Raw genomic sequence first — 23,617 nt, 5'->3', positions numbered from 1 at the left:
CTTGTTTACATGACATAGTTGTTGTTAATTACAATAACAAGGACCATGAGGACACTCAATCTCAACTGATATGAATCTTTATAAATATGTCATGTAGCTTTTCCAAAGCTGTTCCAGTGTGTTTTAATGTATAATGTATGAAAAGTGCCATGGGGGGCATGTTTACACGGAATATAATATGTATGTGGAAATTTCTACTTGCCGTGAAAACCAAATGACACTCCATGGTATAATGTCGTCACTAATGAAACGTCTTCATAACCTTGATCTGGCCTTATTTGAGGAGGAACATGTTCCTCTACCTTGTTGTTTTTGGAAATATGAAAATTCACCTTTGAAACAAGGCGCGACCTTTAATTAAAGAGATGGACATGAAAGGATTGCTCACAAGAGATGTCATCTTATTGTACCGAGCTGACAGACCTAAACAAAAACAACTTGAGTAAGAAAAAAAAGAAGTAAAATAAATTCCTCTTGGCCATGAACTTCAACAAAAGGTTTTCCAGAGACATCAGAAAGCGGAGTTATGAAATAGTCTGTAGCTGATTTATTAGTCATGAATGGGAGGCTCAGTCTTTTTTATCAATCCGAACTTTTACACCCACATTATTGAGCTTGATTTTAAATTGGCACTTATCAGTTTTGAATAAGAAAGTGTGCCCATACCTCCTCGTGATGTGATACTCTCTGCTTTCAAAGACTTCCCCATCTTTCTTGCTTGACCCTATAGCTGCCTTGTTATACCATCAAAGACTCTGTGGACAAAGAGCAAGTACTTTTTCACTCCAATGTATTCAGCACACACACACGACCAAATATTCCCATGCATTAATGCTGAAATATTGTATATTGATATTTGCATTTGCGATCTTGTTTGGATCAGAAATGATCAGTCAAGGACACCAGGGGGTAAAGGGAGAGGTCCAACCAATTTTCGTACCCACAGCTGCATACTCCGAGTGCATAACAATTCCGCTGAGGCGGTTCTATTTGACATTGTGAAGGTGTCATGTTCTTGAGGATGGCTCCTTACGGATGGGCCTGATGATGCAGCACTCGCAGACTTCGGTGGAACCTATCTCATTCACCTGAAAGAAAAGAAAAAATAATAAATAATCTCCAAAAGCAGATGTGGCTGCTATAGTTGGCCAATCTGTGGCCAAAATGGAATGGATCTTGCATCAAAAGTTTGGGATATAAAGTGTCACTATTCAATAAAACTCACTGGTAAAAATAAGAAAAATTCAAAAACAAGACTTTATCAGCTCCTGAAATTAAAGCCCCCATTGACAGTTAATTAAAAATGATCCTGCTTCTGTGGTTTCTTGCTCTGGAAGAGTTGTTTTTGTTTTTGATTGAAACGTACCAGGCCGGAGGATCGGCTTATTTTCAACTTAAAGAAATCCACTCTCGACAATACTTAATTAAAGTTCAGTTAAATCGTCCTCACTTCATAACTGCCAATCCATGGGAAACAAAAAGAAGTTCAATGTGATTTTTTTTTATCCATTAAGTCTTTTTAATATTCGGACCTACTGTAAACATCAGCAAAAACGATAACAAATCAATCAAAATTCTCATGAAAATTAAACCAAGTAGAAATCTTTCTTACAGATAACCCTACACATATAATACAATATTATATATATTATAATATTTTACCCACTGAGACAGTTTTCCCACTTGATTTGAACACTTTTTATTCTTGACACTGCAGGGCTTTAAATATTGATCATCGTGTCAATATTAATTAAAAGTCCATTTTATCATGATCAAATCTAATTATCGTGTAGATTAAATTGACCTCCTTAATTAAATGCGCATGAAGTAAAAGTTCAGATGTGCTGTCAGCAAAAGAATGTTGTAGTAATAATTTCACCCCTGTGATGGATGTAGGTAAGGCCCTCCAAAAGGTCACCAGATAAACATGGGAGGTCATGAGATAATCAATTGGAGAGGAGAATGGAAAACAAAGTTCTGATACACAAATGTGTCATCACGCTGATTTTTGGTCAACCACTAGTTTAATATCAAACAGTGGGTTGCATTTTAGGTTTATCATGTTTCTTTTATGTAAAATCTTAATCTGAAAAGAAAACATAGCTGTCAGAAAAAGTTGTGGTGTAAAAAGTATATTATTCCCCTCAGGTTTATAGTGGGGATCAATGAAGTTGCTGAGACAGGAAATACTAAAGTATTTTTTTTTTTAAATGTACTGAAGTGCAGTACTTGAAGTACTTGAGCATTTCTAACACTGCTTTCCTCTCATATTTCTGATGTTCTCGCTGCAGCCATAGTGTCTAAACCATATCCCATTTTACTGTGCATACATCTAGAAATAATAATTGTGTAGACAAATGATCAAATCTGCAAAAAAGAGAAGAATAAAACACAAAGCTAACCTCACATTTTGTTTGAAGCAAATATGAATGAATTCTTAAGACAAAACAGAAAATAATAAATCACCTACATTGCTTTTCTTTCCTTCTTGATTTTATTTTTTACTGACGTCAGAATACGTCATCACGCAGAGGACGCCGTGCGCACGCTCCGTAAAACGAGGCACGTTTGTTTCGGTTTGTTTTCCCGGTGGGTTGTTGAATGACACAGACTCGCTGAAGTTACTGGAGGTGTGGTAGCAACACGTTTACAGAAGAAGACACGAGGGTGAGGACTTTGTTTTATTTGATTCTATTTTACACAGGCGCCGAAACAAACGTGTTGTTGTCAAAGCTAACCGGAGCTAGCAGTAGCTGTGATGCTAACGTTAGCCTCCAGCAGAGCCTCTCTTTCTCTCCCCTGATGGCATCAAACATCCCTCTGCGGTGGTGGGATGTGGATTTTAGCGAGGACACAATCATCCTACACTGCTGCCGTTTGCTTTTATTTACTTGGCTGCAAACAGTTCGTTGTAGTAGAGTCTGAAAATAGCACTGCAACTTGTACGAGTCGTTTTTTGGAGGCATATTTTGTTAACAACTGAGATGTTATAGTGTCCAAATTGACGTCTCACTCGCAATGTTTTTTACCGACCCATTAGTCCAAAACGCAACGATATTCTGTGTAAGGTAACACTAATGACTGACGCACGCACACACACACACACACACACACACACACAATCAACTTACACTATTAAGAACATTTATTTTTGCCTTTTAACTGTCTTTGAATTGACTGATCAGTCAGTCAACGAATTGTTTTTAAGTTTGTAGTGTGAACGTTGCCCAGGATCATAACCAAGACCAATTAGATGTAGTACAGTAGAAATGTTTTGTCAATTGATTCTCAGCTCAATAGAAAAATGATCTGCAACAGTTGTGATATTGAATTAAACATATTTGTCAAATATTATCTAATTCCAGCTTCTTAATCAAGATGATTTACTGCTTTTAATTGTCTTATGTTACAGTAAATGTAAAGCCTTTGAGTTCTATACAGTCGATTATACAGTGCAAGTCATATAAAGAAGTCGCCCGGGGTTCAGGGAATTTTGATTGGTATTAATAGGAATAATTATCAGATTAATCAATAATAAAAAAGTAGTTGTAGCCATGAATACATTCAATTAATTTGTTACATTTTCAAAATTACAATAAATATTTTGGCGGTGGTAACTTTTTTTTCGTCTCTAATGTGCAGTTTCCTGTTTTGTTTTGTTTCATCCCAAGGATTACCAGAATGTCTTCTCCTGAGCCCATCATCAGGTCGAGGCAGACAGAGACAGACGTCAACGGAGTCTCGACACAGGTCGTCTGTTCCGACTTCAGCAATTACATATTCATAGTTCTCACTCAGTACGGGAAAATCGGCACGTTGGTATCCGTCACACCCGACTCCAGATCGAATGATATCAGCACCCCGTCGCTCTCCACCAAGGTGCTGCTTGGCAAAGAAGAGGTGTGATATAGACTTGTTTCAGGGTGTGGTAGGGCAGATGACGTTCTGTTTGTTTGTTTTTGTCTGACGTAACCATGTTACATTGCAGCATTTCTCTATGTTATTATCTCACGCCTGCTTTGTGTTTATATTTTCAGCCACTGACGCACGTCTTTGCCAAAAACCTGGCCACGTTTGTGTCGCAGGAAGCCGGCAACAGGCCCGTCTTACTGGGACTGGCGCTGAAGGATTTTTCCATAGATTCAATAAAACAAATGAAAGAGCTCATCAAAAGCTGTCAAGTCTGGTAGGAAGTCAACTGAATGGACACGCAAGCCTTCTGGATGCCACCAATGTCCCTTTTTTTTCTTTTTTGTGCCTTTTTAAACTTAAAGGTTTTATACCATCCCACTCTTTCATAAAATAAAGGAAACCCCTGTGAGCCTTGTGCCCCAAGGCGGAAATGTATAAGTCTGATTTCCTTTGCTCTAATCCTTTTGATGTTGAGATAGGAAGGAAAATCTCAGAGGAAACACAATTTAGAGTGGATCTGGTTTTAAGCGTGTTTTCTGCACGCTACTGTGCTCTTAAAAACTGAAAATTGTGCAGTGACTAAGTTATGATTTGGAAAAGGGTGGCCAATAGTTCCAGTTTCCTCACTGTATGAAAAAACAAAGACCTTAGGGTTTCATTTTGTAATTGGTTATTCTTTATACTGTTATTATTTTTTGTGTTGTAGAATGCAAATGTTTGAAGTTGTGTCCTGAGGAAGAATTTAGAAACTAAAACAGGTCATTTCTAAAAGTTGTCCATTTCTTCTGTCTTTGAAACGAATGCGACTCAATCATCTCGGCCCCAGTGAAGGATTGTTTTAGGCTTTTGCACCGGGTAAACATTTTAAGTATCACAAATATCCCCATCAACCTGGGAAATTGGGCCGGGCCTTTTTCTAATCAGGCTGAGGTCTTTGCCTCATCTATCAGCTGGAGCTGTATTAAACAGGCTACAATGCAGTTAAGCAGTCATTTAGATTTCGTCAGCACATTTCAAAGCAGCACACTCTGCTAGAAGTGTTTCACTGCAGATCATGGGAACAGGCAGCATTACAGGTCATCAGTATCCTACACATCCGCGTTTTCAGACACATTGTAATGATCCTCATAACTTTGTATTTTTTATGTAATAAAATTAAATCAATGTCACATTTAGAAATGTTGGATGGATGTCTCATTTTTTCTTGCCCTGTAACATCTAGCTACTGAAGGTTGCATAGTAGTTAATGCAAAACCTTGGCTAAGGTCATATTATTTTATCATATACAAGTTCTAGAGGGTTTCAACCGACAATTATTTTCAATATCACTACATCTGTCAATCATATTTTTCAGCACAAGAATCAGTTGAATCTATTAAATGTAGGCATACTAGTAGGCTTACCAAAAGAGACCCATCATTATTCCCCGAAGCCCAAGTAATTATACTGGAAATAGCAAATGTGTTGAGTTAACTATCTAAAATTGACTTACTTGCTTATTATTATTAATTAATTATTAATTATTAATAATAATCAATATCGACTATCATATTGTTTCAAAAGTCTATTCATTTTATTCTAGAGTACTGGAAATAAAGTAATTGCCATTTATAGTGGTGGTTAATAGGACTATAAAGGATTCCTGTAGTGGAGATAAGTAAAGGTATAAAAATAAGAGTTATCACCAGGATAAAACAATTTCTATAGACTTGCTTTTATGTGATGTCGTCTTTTTATATTGTCTTGTTATATCTTTTTTTTATTTTAATTTTTTTTAATACAGACATGTGACCTGAAAACCGTATTATTGTTGGAATGCTCATTTTAATTGTCTGTGATTTGTATGTTTTTGTGAAAGCACTTTGTGAAGCTACTTCTGAAAGGTGCTATATAAATAAAATCAGTATTATTATCATCACTCCAGAGACCGTATAAAACTCTTCCCCCTTCGCGGACGCGACGTGATGACGTCGTACGCGGCGCCGTGGTGGTCACGTGATCCCTTCACCTGTCTGCCCAACAACCTGTTTGTCTTGCTCAACTGACGCCCTGGACGAATCCGCGTCGCGTGCGCAGGAACTGGTTTCGCAGAGCAGACGTCCTCAGGAGACCACAAGTGTCTCTGCGTGTGCTGTGATTTTGTTTGCTTGTGTAAAGCTTTTGGATGTTTTGTTTTTGAAGTTTTTCTAAACCCGCGAACTCGCAGCTCGGCGAGGAGGCACCTGTGCGTCGCCGAACAAGGAAGTCCAGTGAACCCGACGTCGACGACGCCTTGTCGGTGCATGGCAGCGGTCGACTGGAACTAAGAACACCTCTCCTCCATGTTGGACCCGTGCGACGTTGGCTCGCGACAACCCTGGACGGTTCGTGGTGCGGAATAAAGCTGCTTCCTCCCCCCGGAAACAAGGTGAGCCGCTCGTGGACTGTAAAATAAGCCAAGCCGACAAACACTCGAACACCATTTTGTTTGGGTGTAAATGCAATCTTGTCTTTTGTGATTTGAACATGTCCAGGTAGATATTCACATGATGCGAGTAAAGGTCAGGGTTTTGTGTTGTGCTCGGGGGGGGGGGGGGGGGGGGTATCCAGTTAAGACCCCGGGGGAGATGCTCTTACGTTTCACCTGTGAGCCCCGTGCTGCGCAACACCGACACTGAAGTTGGCTTCCGTTTGGCTCGTTAAGGGGAAAGTTAAGGGGAACTTATAATAATAATAATAAAATAATAGAGCACTTTTCATTGCTAAAAGCAATGTCAAAGTGCTTAGCTTAACTAACTCTAACTAGACTTGTCAAATCTGGACTGGGATTGTCACAGAGAGGCCAAAGATTCTTTAAAACAACGTAGAGCTGCAACAGTTGATCGATGAATCGATTAGTAATCGACTACTAGATTAATCGCCAACTATTTTGAAAATCGATTAATCGGTTCAAGTAGTTTTCTATGAAGAAGAAAAAAAGTCTAAATTCTCTTATTTCAGCTTCTTACATGTGAATATGTTCTGGTTTTTCTTTGCTCCTCTGTGATGGTAAACAGAATATCGACAGATTAATCGATAATGAAAATTGTCGTTAGTTGCAGCCCTAAAACACAGTTTCAGATTTTTGAAACCTTTATTCTATTTGTGGAAATGCAAAAAAAAAAAGAAAAAAAAAAGGGGTGATTTGGTCGACTGACTTGTGTGTCGTCTCTCTCTGTATCCAGATGAACATCTCTTTGGAAGACGTGGCCTTGTCGGCCGACAACGGCTCCATCGTCCGCCTGCCCTCGCCGCTTCTCCCGGAGAAGGCGGACATCTCCAACTTGACCGTCATTCAAACCAGCAACGGTTCAATAATCGTGGACCATATGTTTTTGAACACCATGAGCGCCCAGGCCCTCTCGGGGATATTCGTCTGGTCCGCCCTGCTCATAACGTTCCACCAGGTGAGTTTTGTCATTTCACAGTAATCTTTTTTTTTTTTTTTTTTATCATTTCGTGCTTGGGAGTTGGAAGAAACCCCAAATCACTGCAGCTCAGTGCATCCACTCAGAGTGAGTTCAGCCTTCGAGTGTTTCGCACTCAGCGATGTAAATGTGTAATCAGAGAGGCGGTTGGCGTGTGAGAGAGATTCCACCTCTCGCCAGACGACAGTTCAACAAACGTTTGTATCCGTGAAGGCTGATTACTTCAACGCATAGTTTTTTTCATACCCCCACCGACACGTTGTCTTATCTAGTCAGGATGTATGTCTTTTTTTCCCCTTTGCAGTCATTATCCTTTATGATGTGTACCTACTCTGCCCCCAGTGCATTGTGGGATTATTTTTTCTTACTTTTTTTTAGTTGACAGGCGCTACCAGATTAAAATGCGTGTGAAGGGAGATGGTTAAGAAGAACAGAATGCCTCGACTGAGGCCACCTTTAACCAGAATCCGTTTCATCGCTGTTGTAAATGAGTGTTGTCACGTGTTTGTGTGTGTTTGTGTGTGTGTGGGGGTGAGTTACCCACTGTGTGCAGATGATAGCTTATCATTATGGTTTTTATCATTTGCAGGGAATGCAGCAGGGCGCAGTGTATCATCAGCAGGGAAATCAATTGATATTGAGATAACATTTTACGGCATTATGAAGGATGATGAGGGTGTTGTTTTCCCTTTCACTCTGCAGTCGAAATGGCTCCCAGATTTGGTTGTCGATTTAATAAGCCTTGTACTGAACACGCGTCTATCCAACAGCCACGGGCTGGAACAGCTGAATCATAACCCTAACTAGTTAAGTAATATTTTAATAGCTTTGTTAGCTTTTTTAATATGCTCTAAAAGCAGCAACGTGTTGCATCTTGGGATTTTAAAAAAACAGCCCTTGTTTAGGGATTTGTGTGTCAACATCCAGCAAATTGGTTCCTATCTTTTTAATATAGTACTTGTTTGGCCAAACACTTACCAGGAAGACATTTTAATTGAACAAATAAACAGCAAGTGCACCGCAGGAGGGAGAGTGGAGTGAAGCGGGTTTGCAACAGGCTTCCTTCCTGCCACACCAAATAAAAAGCGTCAGCAGGACTATTGTTGCGATGCAGGTGGTGTTTCATCTGACCCGGCTCCGGAGGATCGCTATAGACTCTCACGCTCACTTTCAGAATACTAAAACGCAGACAGTCAATGACCTTAGATCCTCTTTGCTGTAAAGTCGCAGGGTGTTTTCCGACTTGTGGTGCTTCATTTTTTCTTTCTCAGAGGGCTTATTGGCCCCTTTTGCAACTTAAAGCATTTGGGATTAGCAGTGGCAGACTGCACTTATCTCCCGCAGTATGGCTGTGTCATGTTTTGTACAGGGCAGTCTCATTTAGTTTGAAGAATCCCTTCTGATTTTCTCTTATTTTTAAATAAGTATTTTTTTAAATTCCCTCTGCCTCTCCTCAAACTTCTCTGTTAAGGCAGAAATAGCAGAAATTAGTTTTACCTGGGCTCGAAGCAGCCATGAATTACTGTCAGGACGGCATTGTAGAGTTGGGATAGCCGAATACATCACACCTCTGTACCCTCACAGTTATCAGGCTCTAACGTGCGGCCTCCTAATGGGCATTTAATCAAGCTGGATGTGTTGAATAGAGTGAAATGTTGGAAAGTACAGACCTTCAGCTGCTTTAACGAATTGGGAGCTTTTAAATTTAAAAAAAAAAAAGATTTCGGAACCACTGATATGTTTTGAATTTGAAAATGCTCTAAAATAACGTCAAGAAAATTATCATTCAGCAAGCGACCATGAGAATGAGCACACCTACTGTATGTGGTTCAAATAACTACGAAAGGGGCGTATTATTTCAAAAGTGTTAAATCAATGATAATTGCATGCTTCTTATCTCATGGGCACAGCAAACACGCGCCCCATTCTGCATTAAACACACAAATTATAACTAAGGGGGGGGGGGGATACGTAAGCACCTGTCTCGGTTGAAGTTGAAATCAGGGCTGTGATGAACAAAGTTTCCTGTTTTCAAAGAAGACCAAGAAAAGCAGCAAAAATCTGAAAGACTGAGAATATCTGCTGTTTCTACTTCAGAGATGACTCAATTATTCAAGGCGTTGATGAATTATGATTGTTTTTGCTTCCCCGTCTCTTTCGATTAGTTATAGTTGTTTGTCAATAGTGACTTGAGCTTGTTATGAACATTGTATAACTATCTATAGTCAAAAGATAAAAAAGCCTTACCAGTTTTTCAGTTATGTGTGTGTGTGTGTATGTGTGGGGGGGGTTATGAAGAAATAATCATCAGACATCACTAAAAATTATTGCAGCAATATATCCCAGTATGCTTTTAGTTTTTAATAAGCACTAGATTTTAAAGAGTTCTTTCTGCACGACTGCATTCATCTGCGGAGGGACAGTTATACTTGAGAAACAATTTGACTCACTACTCTATTAAACCTGCTAATTATTTAGTCGCTTAGAGACTATGAGTGTTAGTCAGAAAAGAATTTATGTATTTGCCTGATCTGAGATCAGAGTGGATAAACCGCTCACCTCAGCCTCTCCACGGTGACATGCATTGTGCATTTCATTAGGGATTCCAAAATTCAATTCCTCTTTAAGACGTGGCCAATAAAACGTTTTATATCGGTCTAAATATTAAAGGTCAGTGAAATAATCAGATCTTTTGCCATATGCTCAGAGTTGTCAGCTGCACTACATTAGCTTTATGGAGGCCATATAAGGGCATATGGAAGAGGTGTGCGCGTGTGTGTGTTTAAAGTTAAGACCTTTAACAGCTCGCTGAAAATAAAATAAATTTATTGTTCTTATTGCCTTTGTCTGTATGTGATGATGGAGATCTACAATATAACGTGTGGCCAGTCTCACGTTTAAAGCCGGAATGTTTCGGGAGGTCATTAAAACGGGAGTTTGACGATCTCTTTATTTTACCTCAGACCTCATCGCAGCTGCATTTCATACTGACAGATGTTAACAACGACAAAGACACTCGGTGTAAAATTAAAATGAAGAAATACATAATACTATCCAGATATAAAAAATATGCTCTTTTGTAATTGTCAGCTCTGTATTTTCCATGGGTGCCCATGGGAAATACAACCTACTGTACATGTCTCGGTTAAATTCATAACTCTGTTCTGTGAGTGTGTAAAACTGCCCATCAATATGCTCACTTGTTTGACTAATATTTATTTTTCATGTGTGTTTTTCATTGTAGATCTATACACACCTTCGATCCTACACCGTCCCCAATGAGCAGCGCTACATCATCCGCATCTTGTTAATCGTGCCGGTTTACGCTTTTGATTCTTGGCTCAGCCTGCTCTTCATCGGCAACGACCAGTACTACGTGTACTTTGATTCCGTTCGAGACTGTTACGAAGGTAAATATCACAAATTCACCTTTTCCACTTTTTTAAATTGCACTGAGCAGCCACAACATTAAAAACCACCAGACACGGAGTCTACTAAACCTCAGAAGGTTCCCGTAGTATCAGACACCGAGACGTTAGCGACAGATCCTTTAAGTCATGTGAAAGGCAAGGTGGGGCCTTTTGTGAATCTGGGCTTGTTTTTTTCCAGCACATCCCACAGATCTTCAAAGGGACTGAGATCTGAGCAAATTTGCAGGCCGAGTCATCACCCTGAACACGTTATCATGTCCCGTAAACCGTCCCTGAATAATGTTTGCAATGTAGCAGTGAAGATTATCCTCCTGAAAGAGGCCACAGGTTTGCATTTAAGAGCTGATTTAAACTGAAACAATGTTTAGATATGTAGTACGCGTTAAAAAAGAAAAACTATTACATGAATGTCACGACCCAAGGTTTCCAAGAAGAACTTTAGCTAGAGCATCACTGCCCCTGCCAGTTTTGCTTCTTCCCACGGTGCATCCTAGTGCCATCACTCACATTCCCATTGTAGACACTTTCCAGCTCGGGCACCCTGCGGCTAATGGACTCTTCTATGAGATTTAACAATCTCAGAGCCGTGGGTGCCCATGACCCTTTTTGCTGGTTCACCAGTTGTCCTTCCTTGGACCACTTTTGTTCTGTCCTAATCGCTTCGTACTGGGAACACCCACAAAATTGCTGTCTTGTAGAGGATTTAACCGAGTGAACGTTGCCCAGATCCTTAAAATAGCTTCTAACACATCACCTTCAACAACCCACTGATTATTTGCTGTCTATTATATTCCAACACTTTGACAGGAGCCATTCTAACAAGAAAATAATTGTTTTGTTTCTTCTTTGTGTGGTTTTAATGTTGTGTCTGATCGGTGTATCTGTCTTATAACGCCTCCATGGTGTTTATGCCGTCTTCATATTTTTGATGGCTCCCAAGAAAGAAAATAAAAGGAGCTTGCCGAACTAGTTTTTCATACCAGTCATTGTTTTGATGTAGGTAGATCTCATTATTTGTGGTGTTGCATTTCTCGGAGGAGTAATTTTAAAAGGAGCAGTTTTTTGCACTTGCATGACAACAACAACAAAATCTATATTGATCACATTTGATAAATCATTCTGCATAATTCTACAGGGATTTTTCTATATTCAAATATTGTGTACAGTAAGTCTCGTGCTGTAGATTTTGGCTTGATTACCAAATACAGGGGTAACCATAATTATCTAATGAAGTTTTAAGACCAAAGCACTTGGTGGCAAAGGTGAGTCATATGCAAAATGGATTACAAGTAATTTGGGAAAAGGGGAAAAGTAGGAAATGTATTATTCAGGAGATTAGTTCCCAGTTTGCTGGCCAATTTTGTGGGTGATTGATTGGGAGGCGCATCAGAGAGCAGCAAGACTGAAATACTACCAGCAGCCGCGGCTAAAACATAATGAACCTTCTCTTGACTGGACACCATCTGCATTAGCTTCACTTAATCCCTCTTTAAATAGCAACAAAGGATTAGGGAGGGATTTCCAAGACACAGAACCCTCGGAAGCTTCTTAATGTAAGGACTGAAACGTGTATTGTTCCAAAATGTCGGACTAATTATTTTTTTTTTATCATGTGGTAGTGTTCTCCCCTGAAATGATGTGCCCTTTTTTAATGAAGTCAAACATGAAGTTGGGTGCAAAATTTGTCCTCCAGTGAAAAATATGATTCAATCTTCTCTTGTTTTTTTTGTTTTTTTACAGCTTTTGTCATTTACAATTTCCTGAGCCTGTCCTTTGAGTATCTGGGTGGAGAGAGTGCAATCATGTCCGAGATCCGGGGGAAGCCCATACAGTGAGTGCTGTTGTTTCAGTCCTACACGCAGTCTCAGCAGATATACAAGATTTTCAATGTTATAATAGGTCGACTCAGGAGTAATAAGTGCTTCAGCTCGAATGGGGGGAAAACTGTGGTACGGTTCAAGCTTCATATTTGCGGTCATAAAAGGTGCAAGGTGCATGTTGCTGCCCTTGAATTTGCATTTAGTTTGGACATCATGGTGAAAGTGCTGGCAATAAACAACAGCAGTACTGATCTGTGACAGGTATCCTTTATCTCAGAGCCTTTGACCGGCCTGGTTGGGCCGTGTTTTATGGCTGACTCAGTCTCAGGGCAGCAGCCCTTGGCCAGATGTAACAGCCCAAAATTCAATGGCCCCATCCACCCACCAAGTTTGTTGGAAAATGATTCTTTTATTTTTGTGTGATCCTGCAAGCAAATAAACCAACAAACAGATGCGGGGTTAAATATGACCTCCTTGGCGAAGGTAACACTTAGATATGTATTGTTCAAAAAATGTGATGGTACCTCTTCACAGTCTGATGCTTAAGAGCTTTCTGAACAGCACCCCAGGGCCAACAGGCTTTAGGAGCCGCACCAGGCTGAGTGGAGAGTTATTATGATTAAGGATGAGGCCAAGTTTAGTCCTAATCTTTCGCTCTGCTGTTGCCTCCGGGCTCTCAGGCCTACAGCAGAGAGCAGATCTCATCGTCCCCTGAACTGCCTTTTAGAACGCACAACCCCTGACTCAGTCATACTACTAACAAAGAATTGTAGATCATTTTATTTTCCTGTCTCACATGACATCTTGACCTAGTTTAATTACATTGTGCTACAGACGTTAAATAACAGCAACATTTAGGTTTTGCTGTAAGAAAAGTACAGAAAGTGCCCATCACATTCACAATGAAATATTGTTGTCTGACCAACAGTCCAAAGCATAAAGATGTTGAGTTTGGAGTTATATATAAAAACGGCTATATAATTATATAGTTGTCTGTAAAACAGAAAACCAACCAAGAGCTCACTTAGATTTAGGAGGTTGGAGCAAATGTCTGGAAAAAAATTAATCTAATTATGAATTGATGGTGAAAATAGTTGTTGATTAATTAATTAAAAGTAAGAATCCTATAAACTGAATATTTTAAGAAGGTTTGGTTTTTATTATACAGCTGTTGTGTTTCTGTGTTTTACAGTTACTGTTTTCTGATGCTTCGATATCCAAGGTTTCATTTTTTACATGATTTATTAATACTTGGTCTCTTGTTGGCTTTGCAGGTCAAGTTGTCTTTATGGAACCTGCTGCCTCGGTGGTATAAGCTACTCCATCGGCTTCTTAAGATTCTGCAAACAGGTGAGCTTCGAATCGTCCCCATTATCTATGCTCTGGAGATGCTCTAAATGTATATATATATACAATAATGTGTCGTAAATTAACATTCTGCCCACATCCCCAGGCTGCTGAAAAATGACAACTCTTACTATTGGCTATGTGCCTTCCAGAGGATGACATCTACTGGTAAACAAAAAAAAAAAAAAAAGAACAAAAGTAACTGAGGCCAGGTGAAAGCAGCTTGATAAAATACACAGAGCGATGATATGAGCTGTCAGCGCTGAGCTCTCTGCCAGTGTCTCGGGATGCTGCACAAGCTCCCAGTCCAATGCTGATGGAAATTGGAACTGAGAGTTATGTCCTCAAAACAAAATACATGGTGAAAATGTTTTATTTTTTTATTTTATAAGTGGCAAGCGATAAACACTCGGTGTGCGAGACAGGAAATTTTTAAAAGGAAAACCTTGAAAAGTTTTCTCGGGGGGGGCTTTTCTAAAATGACATATTTTAAAGATCGCTTCCCTTTGAGAGGACAATCGGCTCAGCGGATTTTAAAAAGCATCGCGCTCAAACTGCCTTCGCTCGTTTGTAGTTTGTTGGGTGGAGTCTTCACGGTGAAAGCGGAGGCCTGGAGGCAAGGCCGAAGCACGGAGTGAATGGCTCATTGTCATTCCATCCCACCAGGTTTCTGAAATCAATACATCGAACACTTCAGAAGTTATTAAATGCTGCTGTGCAGGTCAACACCAACAAAGTGAAGCTAACCAGATCTAAAATAATGATTAACCGCTGTCGTACTCATTTACTCTGAATTGATTACTGAAGCATTCTGCTGTATCGATCAAATGGGGATGTGGCTCGGAGGTAAAAAACAAAGGTGTGCTTTAGGCGAGGTCAATTGTCATCCTGGAGTAAAGTGAAATATTTTCCAACAGCTCATCCCAGTCCAGTACTCGGCAGATAAAGGACCATGGCAGAGCAAAATATCCATTTTCCCCTTTTTTTTGAGGATAAAAAGAACAAACATTAAAATTCTTTGCACATTTTGGGGCGAAGCTTACGTGTGTGATTAGAAGAGGTGTTAACAAATCAATCGCTGATATGGAAAGCAGCTTAGAGTTCTGGTGGTTGTCTAAGATAAGGTTGGAGGATGAGCTCTTCTATCGTCTTGCAGGACATTGGGTTGGGCCTTATTTTCTTGAAACTGGGCACAAGTTTAATCCGCGGACCCACGGGGGGCAGCAGCTGTTACTCTGGTGACGGTCATCAGGCATTCAAAAGATAATGATGGAATTAATAAACTGCAATTGCACGTGGATGTGACAAAAGTATATAATTAGTAATAGGTATTATGACATCAGCAGGGTGGAGTTGACCTTGAATAATGGTCCAATACAAGAGTTCTTCCCTTTATATATATATTTATTTTTTTCTGTAATGAGGCCAAAAAAAAAAAAATACAGTAACTTATCTCACAAAATATATGTTTTCTTATTATTTCTGTGCTACCTGCATCTTGTTTATTCTCAGAAGTCATCCTGGGAACAGCAAAAAAACAAAACAGCCAGGAACAAAAATGCACAGTTGCAAAAAAAAATGTACGCTGTCATCTGATGGATGTGCACTGCAGCTGCGTTTGTGCTACAGATGCCTTCAGACCCGACAGCAATAAGACACAAGCAGTTGATATATAAAATGATCGTTGATGTTGAGTAGAGATTTTATTAAAAGGGCCACTTGAGTGTTTCCTTGTAGAATTTAAAGATGCAGGAGTGGACAGCAGCACAGAGGGAGGGATGGCAAATATGACAGAACTATAAAAAATGGCCCTGTGGTCCAGGATATAGATTCATAATTAAACTGTCATCCGTTTTGGATAGATCAGCTTCGGAGGAATGTTTGTAATACACTGAGGGGGGGGGGGGGGGGGGGGGGAGGGGGGTGCTGTTAATGGGGACCCAGGAGAAATTTGGTTCTGTCAATACTTGCCACCATTGAACTATTAAACTCTGAATGGGGTGAAAATTAAAGCAGAATGAAAATGCTTTGGGCCACTTCGATCGCAACGAAACATTATTTAGTAATGCAGTGGAAGATGTTGGTAGGTTCCCCACAGAAAAATAGGAAAGTTTAAATCACATTTGCACCTTATCCTAAAGTCACAGAACTCTTTGATGCACCGGTTAGCTGCAGAGTTGTTAGTCAAGCTGCTATTTCGGTATCACAAGTACAGAATTAAAATATTCTCTTATCTTCCACTTGTATCGTGCAGTGAACACTGACACTCACATGTAGCCCAGTAATAAAGTTCATTTCTAGGTCTGTATAGAGTCTGTGTGCGTGGATGCGGCGACTGACTCCAAATTAATTTTGGGCAGAAACCGTGGTTGACTTGAATTCACTTGGAATAATGAACATGCTTTGTGTTTTTTGACTATCAAGCATGTCAGGAAGTACCAAGCTAAAATATTGCTTTTGGGATCTTCATAGTGACATGTCAGCACTGGAACGGGCGTCGAGCGAGCAAAGACTGTCTGTGCTAAAAGCTTTTGTTACAGTCAATTTGAAGTCTGTCTCATCGAGTCAAACACTCCTGGGCCCTCACGTATAAAGCAGAGAATAGAATCGACACTAAAAGCGTAACTGTGCACACAAACCACAAAAAATTAACAGATTTATTGGTGGATCATCCTCGCATCACGCCCTCCATATGCCCACATTCAACGGTTGGCACAAAGCACTTAATGAATGAGCCTGCTGGTCGGTGGTTGTTCACTGTGAATCATGGCAACAACCAAGAAGATACATTTCTCTTAGGGTTCTTACTGTGTGAGAGCCAGCTCTGTGTTTCCATTGCATGCTCTCTGCTCCTGATGTCATGTCACGGCTACGAGATGTGACCTCGCTTGAGGTGAAAAGGAGTCGGTTAATTCACGCTTACATTGGGGCAAAGATGAGCCAGACATCCCCTGAATCCTGCCATCTGCCACATCCTGGCATCGCCCCGGCAGCTGCAGTGTCTCCACAACTGACCACGAGTGAGAGTAGTAGTAGTAGTAGTAGCACACAGTCTGACCCCCTCCTCTGCTCTCTGGGGTCGGGGGGAAAGTGACGGTTGGACAGCGGTGATGAATTATTGAGAGGAATTTGATTTTGAGATTTGACTCGGCTTGTGTCTTTAACGTAATAGTTCTGGCTCATTAACAAAAGCACAAATGACACTGCTGCTTTGATTGTTTATGATAAAGTGGATATGTGGCATCATTATATGTATAATGACACCTATCACATTTAATTACTACAATCTGGCTCCAGTTTACTACCTCAGTCTCCAAAATGTCCGATCGATTGGTCGGAGTTTGCATACAGGGGCAATCGGTCTCGCGTCATGCTTGTTTTTATGGGTTTTCAACTTGTGTGTGGGAAGTGGCGTATGCCTCTTTAACGCACCCGTTTTGTGTGTACGCAGCCGTTAAATGAGGCCTCCGCTCTGTCGCTTTCAAGTACTGCAGCAGCGATTGGAATTTAGAGCAGTCTCTGGCAAATTGGTTGGTTCCGGCTTCAATCCACGTGTCCTCCGGTCCCCGTCGGTCCCCATCCACTTCAGCATTAAGACTTCAGCATCAGACTTCAGCATCAGACGACTGACTGATTTCAATGAAGAGTGCTCCAGCAAAAAATCAAAAGAAAAACACAACACATTAAATAAATGCACGCTGTCTGTGTTAAGGTACTGCTAAAAGTAGAATGAAATAAATCAAATGGAATAAAGGTAAAGGATGAAAAAAAATGTATAAGACTAAAAAGCCAGTGTTTATATCTGTTGGGTCTAGCTAGTGGGTATTTGAAGCTAAAACCAGAAGGCAGGAGGTGGGTATTGTCTGACAGAATGGATTATGATTTCTTTAATTTTATTTAGCCTATTTCCTAAAATGTCCTAAAACTATTCCGCTAAATTGTAGCAGTTAAGATGAGACAGATGGAGAAGGAGATGTCAGGACATTGTGAAAGGTCCCAAATGTAATGGAAGTACTGACTTTGTGAAGCCTCATTTGTTTGAATATATTGTATCCTGGAGAAAATAAAAAATTTAGACATGGACAACTGTTTATTGTCAATGAGCAGTAACAGATCTCTTCCATCTTATTTAGATGTACAAACTGATTCTGATGCCCTTTTTCATCCTCCTCCTCTCATGGTGTCCTTGCTTCCTTTTTTTTCTTTCTCTCGCTCTCTCGCTGTGTCTCATTCTGAATTGTAATGTGTTCTCCAGGCGACTCTCCAGTTCTGCGTTGTCAAGCCCATCATGGCAGTCATCACCATCATCCTGCAGGCCTTTGGCAAATACCATGACGGCGATTTTAAGTGAGCACCACCTCTCTTTTGCATTTTCCTTCTCCGTGTAGTATCTCCTGCATCCATGCCATCACCGGCAGGCTTGTTTTTGCTGTTTGTGTGCATATGAAAACAACTTGCAGCTGCAGATAATTATATCACCTCCTCAACACAAGTGTGAAGAAAATATGGTTTTATTTCAAGTTGAAAGTGCCAGGTTCAAACTTTGCAGGTACTCTGGCCAAGTTGTCCCAATCAGAGCCCCCTGGTTATCGTCGGCATTGCAAAGCGTTAGCAGTGTCGACAAAATAAATGATATTGTCGTACTTTTATCCAAATGTAGTAAATGTTCTGAAATGAAGGCCCTTAATTCCTATTGTATGATACACCTTCTGAAGCATCGCGTCATAAACCGAGATGCATTGTTTCATTTTGCACTCTTTGCTTTTGGAAGTCAACTGATGCAAAAGCCGGGGATAAATTGCAGACTTTTAATTTAATTTTAAGCGTATTTCACTGCTGCAGACGAGTCAATAAGTGTCTCAACGGAATATGGAGAGGGTAATACGTTCAATAAAATTGTCTGTACCATGTAATCAAAAGCTATAAAAATCTGCAGCCCATAAACTCTCTGACTGACTTATTAATTTCAGGTGCTCTTCTCCGCCTCGCAGTTTGGCGTCTGAAGACTCAACTGCGACGATATTTGATTCCAATCTACTCGGGCAAAGCGCAAGAGTTTAACGAGGGCTTGAGACCGAAGTTTGTGCTCTGTAGTGTATCTCTATGAAGATTCACAGATTGTGTACTTGTGTGCTTTGATCCAACCATGCGCTCTATTCTGCTCGGGAGTAGTTAGTCTCGTCACAGCCGAGTCCTCAGAGAGGCCCCCCATAATGCAAAGAGGGTTGACATCTGCCCCGTTTGTCAGATGCATCCTGAACTAAGATGGAAATGAGCGAAGAGTCCGTATCAGCTGCTTTTTCGTGGAAGGACATTTATTTCCTGGTGTCTTGTATATGGCTGTAAATGTCATTAAAATATATGAAGGCAGTCTTTCATTCAACCAATGCGATAAGATGTGAATAAATTGTAGCTGTCAAAAGACGTAGGGAGGACACTGTGTACAGGCTTGTCATATGATCACAGATAAAATTAGATTTACCACATTTGTAAACATGGCATTTCCCCTTTTTCTTTTTTTCCTGTGCAGTGTGAACGGAGGATACCTATATATCACGATCATCTACAACTTCTCCGTCAGCCTGTCCCTCTACGCCCTCTTCCTCTTCTTCTTCGCGACGAGTGACCTGCTCAGGCCGTACGAGCCGGTGCTCAAATTCCTCACAATTAAATCTGTCATCTTCTTATCCTTCTGGCAAGGTGAGTTCCCACATGGACTTATTTTTTTTTTGGGCAGGGACTGTACATAAAACTTAATGATTAAAAAAAAAATGTTGCTGCTTTTGCAGGAATGGTCCTCGCCATCCTGGAACGCTGTGGCGTCATCCCCCTCGCGCTCTTCATCAACGGACAGGAGGTCGGCGCCGGCACCGTGGCGGCTGGCTGGCAGAATTTCATCACCTGCATTGAAATGTTCTTCGCCGCCATCGCCCTCCGATACGCCTTCACCTGCACCGTCTACCAGGAGAAAAAAAATGATGTGCCAGGTGAGTGCTTAACTGGACATTATCTCTTTCTGCCGCCTTCTCCATCAATGGAAAAAGGATTGAAACAGGCGTGAAAGTGTTACGGTAACAATAACGGCATTGCTCTTTTTAAAGCCTTTTTTGACCTAATCCACATTACTACATTTTCATCTCTAAACCGATCACTGCTGCTGCGCTACGCCTGCTGTCCAAACTATCCAAAGCCATCGTTTCCAAGCGTCTCCGTTTCTGCCCGCCCATACTAGAACACGGCTGTGAGTTTTTTTAAACTAAAACGAGGCCAGAAGCGTTTCCGAACCTCTCAGTTTTAGGCGCTGGAAAGCTCCAGAGTAGTGTGGAGGAAAAGGGGTTGTAGCCATACTGTCGGAAACAGTTCCACCTCGTCATCAGTGCAAGACGAGAAATCCCGGCTCTTTCTTTTCACCATTGTTGAGCCTGACTGCCGAGTATGTTTTCAGGTGTGTTACCATGGAAGGGGATTAATACTGATACGGAGCTAAAACTCATGTGTGGACAGAGCTTGTTTAATTTTTTAAAAGAAAACGTATTAGTAGGGATGTAGCATTAGATTCCACATTCAATCCCCTTTTATTTGAAGCAATAATCAGGCTGAAATGTCTGCACATTTGCACTTGAACGCAGCGCTGCTGTGGGCTGTGCGTCAGCCAGGTTGGGAGTCAGCAGGGGAAGCCATCAGCCCACGGGAATACACAGTTACTCATGGCTCCGAGGACAGATGCCATTAAAGAGAGGCAGAGGAAGATGAAGAGGAATTCAAAGCACATTACCGTAGCTAGCAGGGAGCGAGGGGGGCGCCCCTCTGACGTCAAGGCTTCATGCGAGTGTAAGACGAATGGAAGCCGAGGGAAAAGCCCTCCACAGTGAGATCAATCATAGTGCCATTTTCTTCCCGCTGTAGGAAACCATCTATCCCCTTTAGCCCCTTAATATGCAGAACCACTGGAAGTGATTATGAAAACTTGAGCATTTCTGTATCAGCTTGATATGACCGTTTCTTTTCTTTTTTCAATCAAAATGAAAATCAAAGATGTTAATGACTTAGAATTAATGGTTTTCGTCCTCAGTTGATTTTTCCTGCTCACAGGGAAACAAATCCATTATTCATTTTGCCATCCAGTTTAAATATAATTATAAGTGTTTTTGGGGAGGGGTGATTGTTTTATTCCTTAAGGCATCACGTCGCCACCTAAAGCAGAACATTTGGCTCTAAGCTTTACATTGCAGCTCTGCTGCACCCTCGGGTGCTGATGTATATGCTTGCAGAAGTTGCAACACCTCTGGTTTGCTGTTCCTCTGCCTCAGCCCCTGTGAACCAGCACGGCAGACGATAACGAGAAACCCAGCAGACCGTGCTCGACTGCCTTGTACGCCCCCCACCCCACCTTTTCTGTCTCTCTGCCACCTCCCGTCCAATGCAGACAGCACCGTCAGTGACCCTGAAACAGGAGGCTGTGGGTGTCAGCTGGCTTTCTTCTTCTTCCCTTTTCTTTTTTTGCTTCAGACACCGTTTTAGTTCAGGGGTAAATTCAACCTGGCTCACAGCAGCAGGGCGCTAAGGAACCGTCAGTGGAGGCTGTGACTGAATTTTCTTAACTCCATTTATAAACTGCAGCCTTGAAAAGACCCTAACCCTTTTATAATTTTTGGATATTTTTGCCTATATGTTTCACTTTGAACGATTAGTATTTAATCAGAAGATTAATTAAGATTTTTTTCCCTCAATCATCTTCTTATTCTTATTCTAAATGTACAAAATGTTCGTTCTTTCTTTGAATTCTCCCTATTCTTGTTTTATTTTTACTTTCCTCACTCGGACTCTGCTGGTAAAAGGTGATATCACAAACATCTGGACACCAACCTCTGAGTTTTTGTGACTTAGTGTTAAACTTATAATAAATAATTTCTAGGAAATGTTGAGTAAGGGTGTAATGTTTAAGATTTAAAAAGAATAGTTTTTAGGGGCTTTCAGTTATGTATGAAGTAGTTCTAGCTTCTTGAATATTAACATCTGCAGCTTTTTTGTTTTATGTTGGAAGTTAAAAGTTTGTGGGTTTTGATCTGTTGGTCGGACAATTTGAAGATGTCGCCTTGAACTATGGGAACTTGTGATGAGTTGTGTCATGTTTTTTCATTTACTTTATCGATTAACAATGAATTGAAAATGTTATTGACAGTAAAATAAACCTCAGCCTAATTGTTAAACCACTATTCTCTCAGGACATACAAGCATCTTTCCATAACTCCTCGATATTGTTCGACCGATCTACTCCCTTCTGTTGCCGCTCCTGTTTTTCAGCAGATAACATCCCCCCGATGCAGAGCATCTCCAGCGGCCTGAAGGAGACCATAAACCCCGGGGACATGGTGCAGGATGCCATCCACAACTTCTCCCCAGCCTACCAGCAGTACACGCAGCAGTCCACACAGGAGGTGGTCCAGCCCAGCTCCAACGGGAAAGCGGTCGCAGGCAACAAGGGCGCCCGCAAGTCCGACAAAATCATGCTGATTACCTCTGATGATGAGTTCTAGGAATTTTCCCTAGCGACATCCAGGTGTCTGTGTCCTTGCCACTCCCTGTCTCCGAACCCCCTGGGGAGACAGCTGCATCACATATTGCACAGAGCTGGATTGAATCCAGGTGTTTAATTTTCATCCCCCCCCCCCCCCTCCGAGTATTTAAGATGGACTGCTTACTTCTGTCGTGTCTCTATGAATAATTCAAGCACCAAGAGGAGGAGGAAATTTGGTAAAAAGGTTTTAAAATTAGCTCAATGACCAGAGAACTGATAGGCTGTAATAATCACAGGAGGACAACACGTCACCTCACCTTCTCCATGTGGGAAGCGGGGAAGCCTGGCGATGGCGGGGAATTACACTTGGACTCTCTGGCAATGTGCTTGTTTGAAGTATTCGCTGAACATTCCTCCGCCTGGCTTCCCGGACAGATGGGAGGAATCGTTCAAAGACGCGAATTCGTTCCGGAGCAGGCGTCTCGAACCGCAGACGTGGACAAATTGGACAAACCTGTCTCCTACAAAGTGGGAGTTTTGTATTATTCTCATTAATTTTCCCAGCATGCTAAAGAGTGTAATTAACTGCAACTAGACAACGGCTCACAAACGTCAACAATTAGTCTTTTTGCAGCTTCTGCACTTTTATAAATGAGAGCTTTTTTTGAGTTTGCCCAAACATCTATTCATGTTATGACTCAATCTTGCAGGGATGATAAAATATGTACAGAATTTTTTGATTGTTGTAAATTGTGGTGTTTATTATGTTTTATTTGTGTGTATTTAACGTGTGCAAGTCGAACGAAACCAAAATCTGTGTGGGGTGAGCAGATACTCAAACTACAATCTGTGCTTTAAGCAACTTTCTCTCCCATTTTCTTTTCCATGTAGAATTTGTTATATTTGGCACATACACATATATTGTAGCTTTCTAAGTGCAGTCGTTATTGAAGACTGTTTTTTTAAAGCAAGTCTTAGGTTGTTGAATTTTGATACTCTTGTGCCAATGATGGCTGCCTTTCTGGGAAAGCAGAAAGAATTTACATTTTACGCAAAATGTAAAAAAAAATAATATTGATGACCGTCTGTTTGGCACTTCATGCTAAATAAATTGTTTTTTTTCTTCTTCTGTAACTCCGTTTG

General features: G+C 40.9%; 2 protein-coding genes across 3 annotated transcripts; both read left to right on the top strand.

Moving 5' to 3' along the window:
* Positions 1–2,511: 2,511 nt before the first annotated feature.
* psmg3 (proteasome (prosome, macropain) assembly chaperone 3) lies at positions 2,512–5,096 on the top strand. Its single transcript, XM_047328363.1, has 4 exons — positions 2,512–2,667; positions 3,672–3,900; positions 4,038–4,529; positions 4,685–5,096. Exons 2-3 carry the CDS (start codon positions 3,682–3,684, stop codon positions 4,188–4,190), a joined length of 372 nt encoding a protein of 123 aa, XP_047184319.1. The 5' UTR covers positions 2,512–2,667; positions 3,672–3,681; the 3' UTR covers positions 4,191–4,529; positions 4,685–5,096.
* Positions 5,097–5,905: 809 nt separating this feature from the next.
* tmem184a (transmembrane protein 184a) lies at positions 5,906–23,608 on the top strand. 2 transcript variants are annotated; one of them, XM_035615207.2, is made up of 9 exons: positions 5,906–6,319; positions 7,116–7,337; positions 10,603–10,768; positions 12,530–12,620; positions 13,884–13,959; positions 18,212–18,303; positions 19,487–19,656; positions 19,746–19,943; positions 22,264–23,608. In XM_035615207.2, the coding sequence occupies exons 2-9, from the start codon at positions 7,116–7,118 to the stop codon at positions 22,491–22,493; spliced, it is 1,245 nt and encodes a 414-aa protein (XP_035471100.2). In that variant the 5' UTR covers positions 5,906–6,319; the 3' UTR covers positions 22,494–23,608. The 2 variants fall into 2 exon arrangements, with proteins under 2 accessions (XP_035471100.2, XP_035471099.2); XM_035615206.2 differs by having other exon boundaries at positions 5,907–6,319; positions 22,261–23,608.
* The last annotated feature ends 9 nt before the right edge of the window (positions 23,609–23,617 follow it).

This window comes from Scophthalmus maximus, chromosome 17 (genome assembly GCF_022379125.1).
Source record: "Scophthalmus maximus strain ysfricsl-2021 chromosome 17, ASM2237912v1, whole genome shotgun sequence".
Classification (NCBI taxonomy): Eukaryota; Metazoa; Chordata; class Actinopteri; order Pleuronectiformes; family Scophthalmidae; genus Scophthalmus; species Scophthalmus maximus.
Note: the sequence above shows the minus strand (reverse complement) of the source record. Positions and strands in the feature narration are given on the sequence as shown.

Coding starts and splice junctions, on each gene's coding strand:
- psmg3 (XM_047328363.1), top strand. CDS start 3,682: ATGTCTTCTCCTGAGCCCATCATCAGGTCGAGGCAGACAGAGACAGAC. Junction 3,901..4,037: donor TGCTGCTTGGCAAAGAAGAG/GTGTGATATAGA, acceptor TTATATTTTCAG/CCACTGACGCACGTCTTTGC.
- tmem184a (XM_035615206.2), top strand. CDS start 7,116: ATGAACATCTCTTTGGAAGACGTGGCCTTGTCGGCCGACAACGGCTCC. Junction 12,621..13,883: donor ATCCGGGGGAAGCCCATACA/GTGAGTGCTGTT, acceptor TTGGCTTTGCAG/GTCAAGTTGTCTTTATGGAA. Junction 13,960..18,211: donor TCTTAAGATTCTGCAAACAG/GTGAGCTTCGAA, acceptor TGTGTTCTCCAG/GCGACTCTCCAGTTCTGCGT.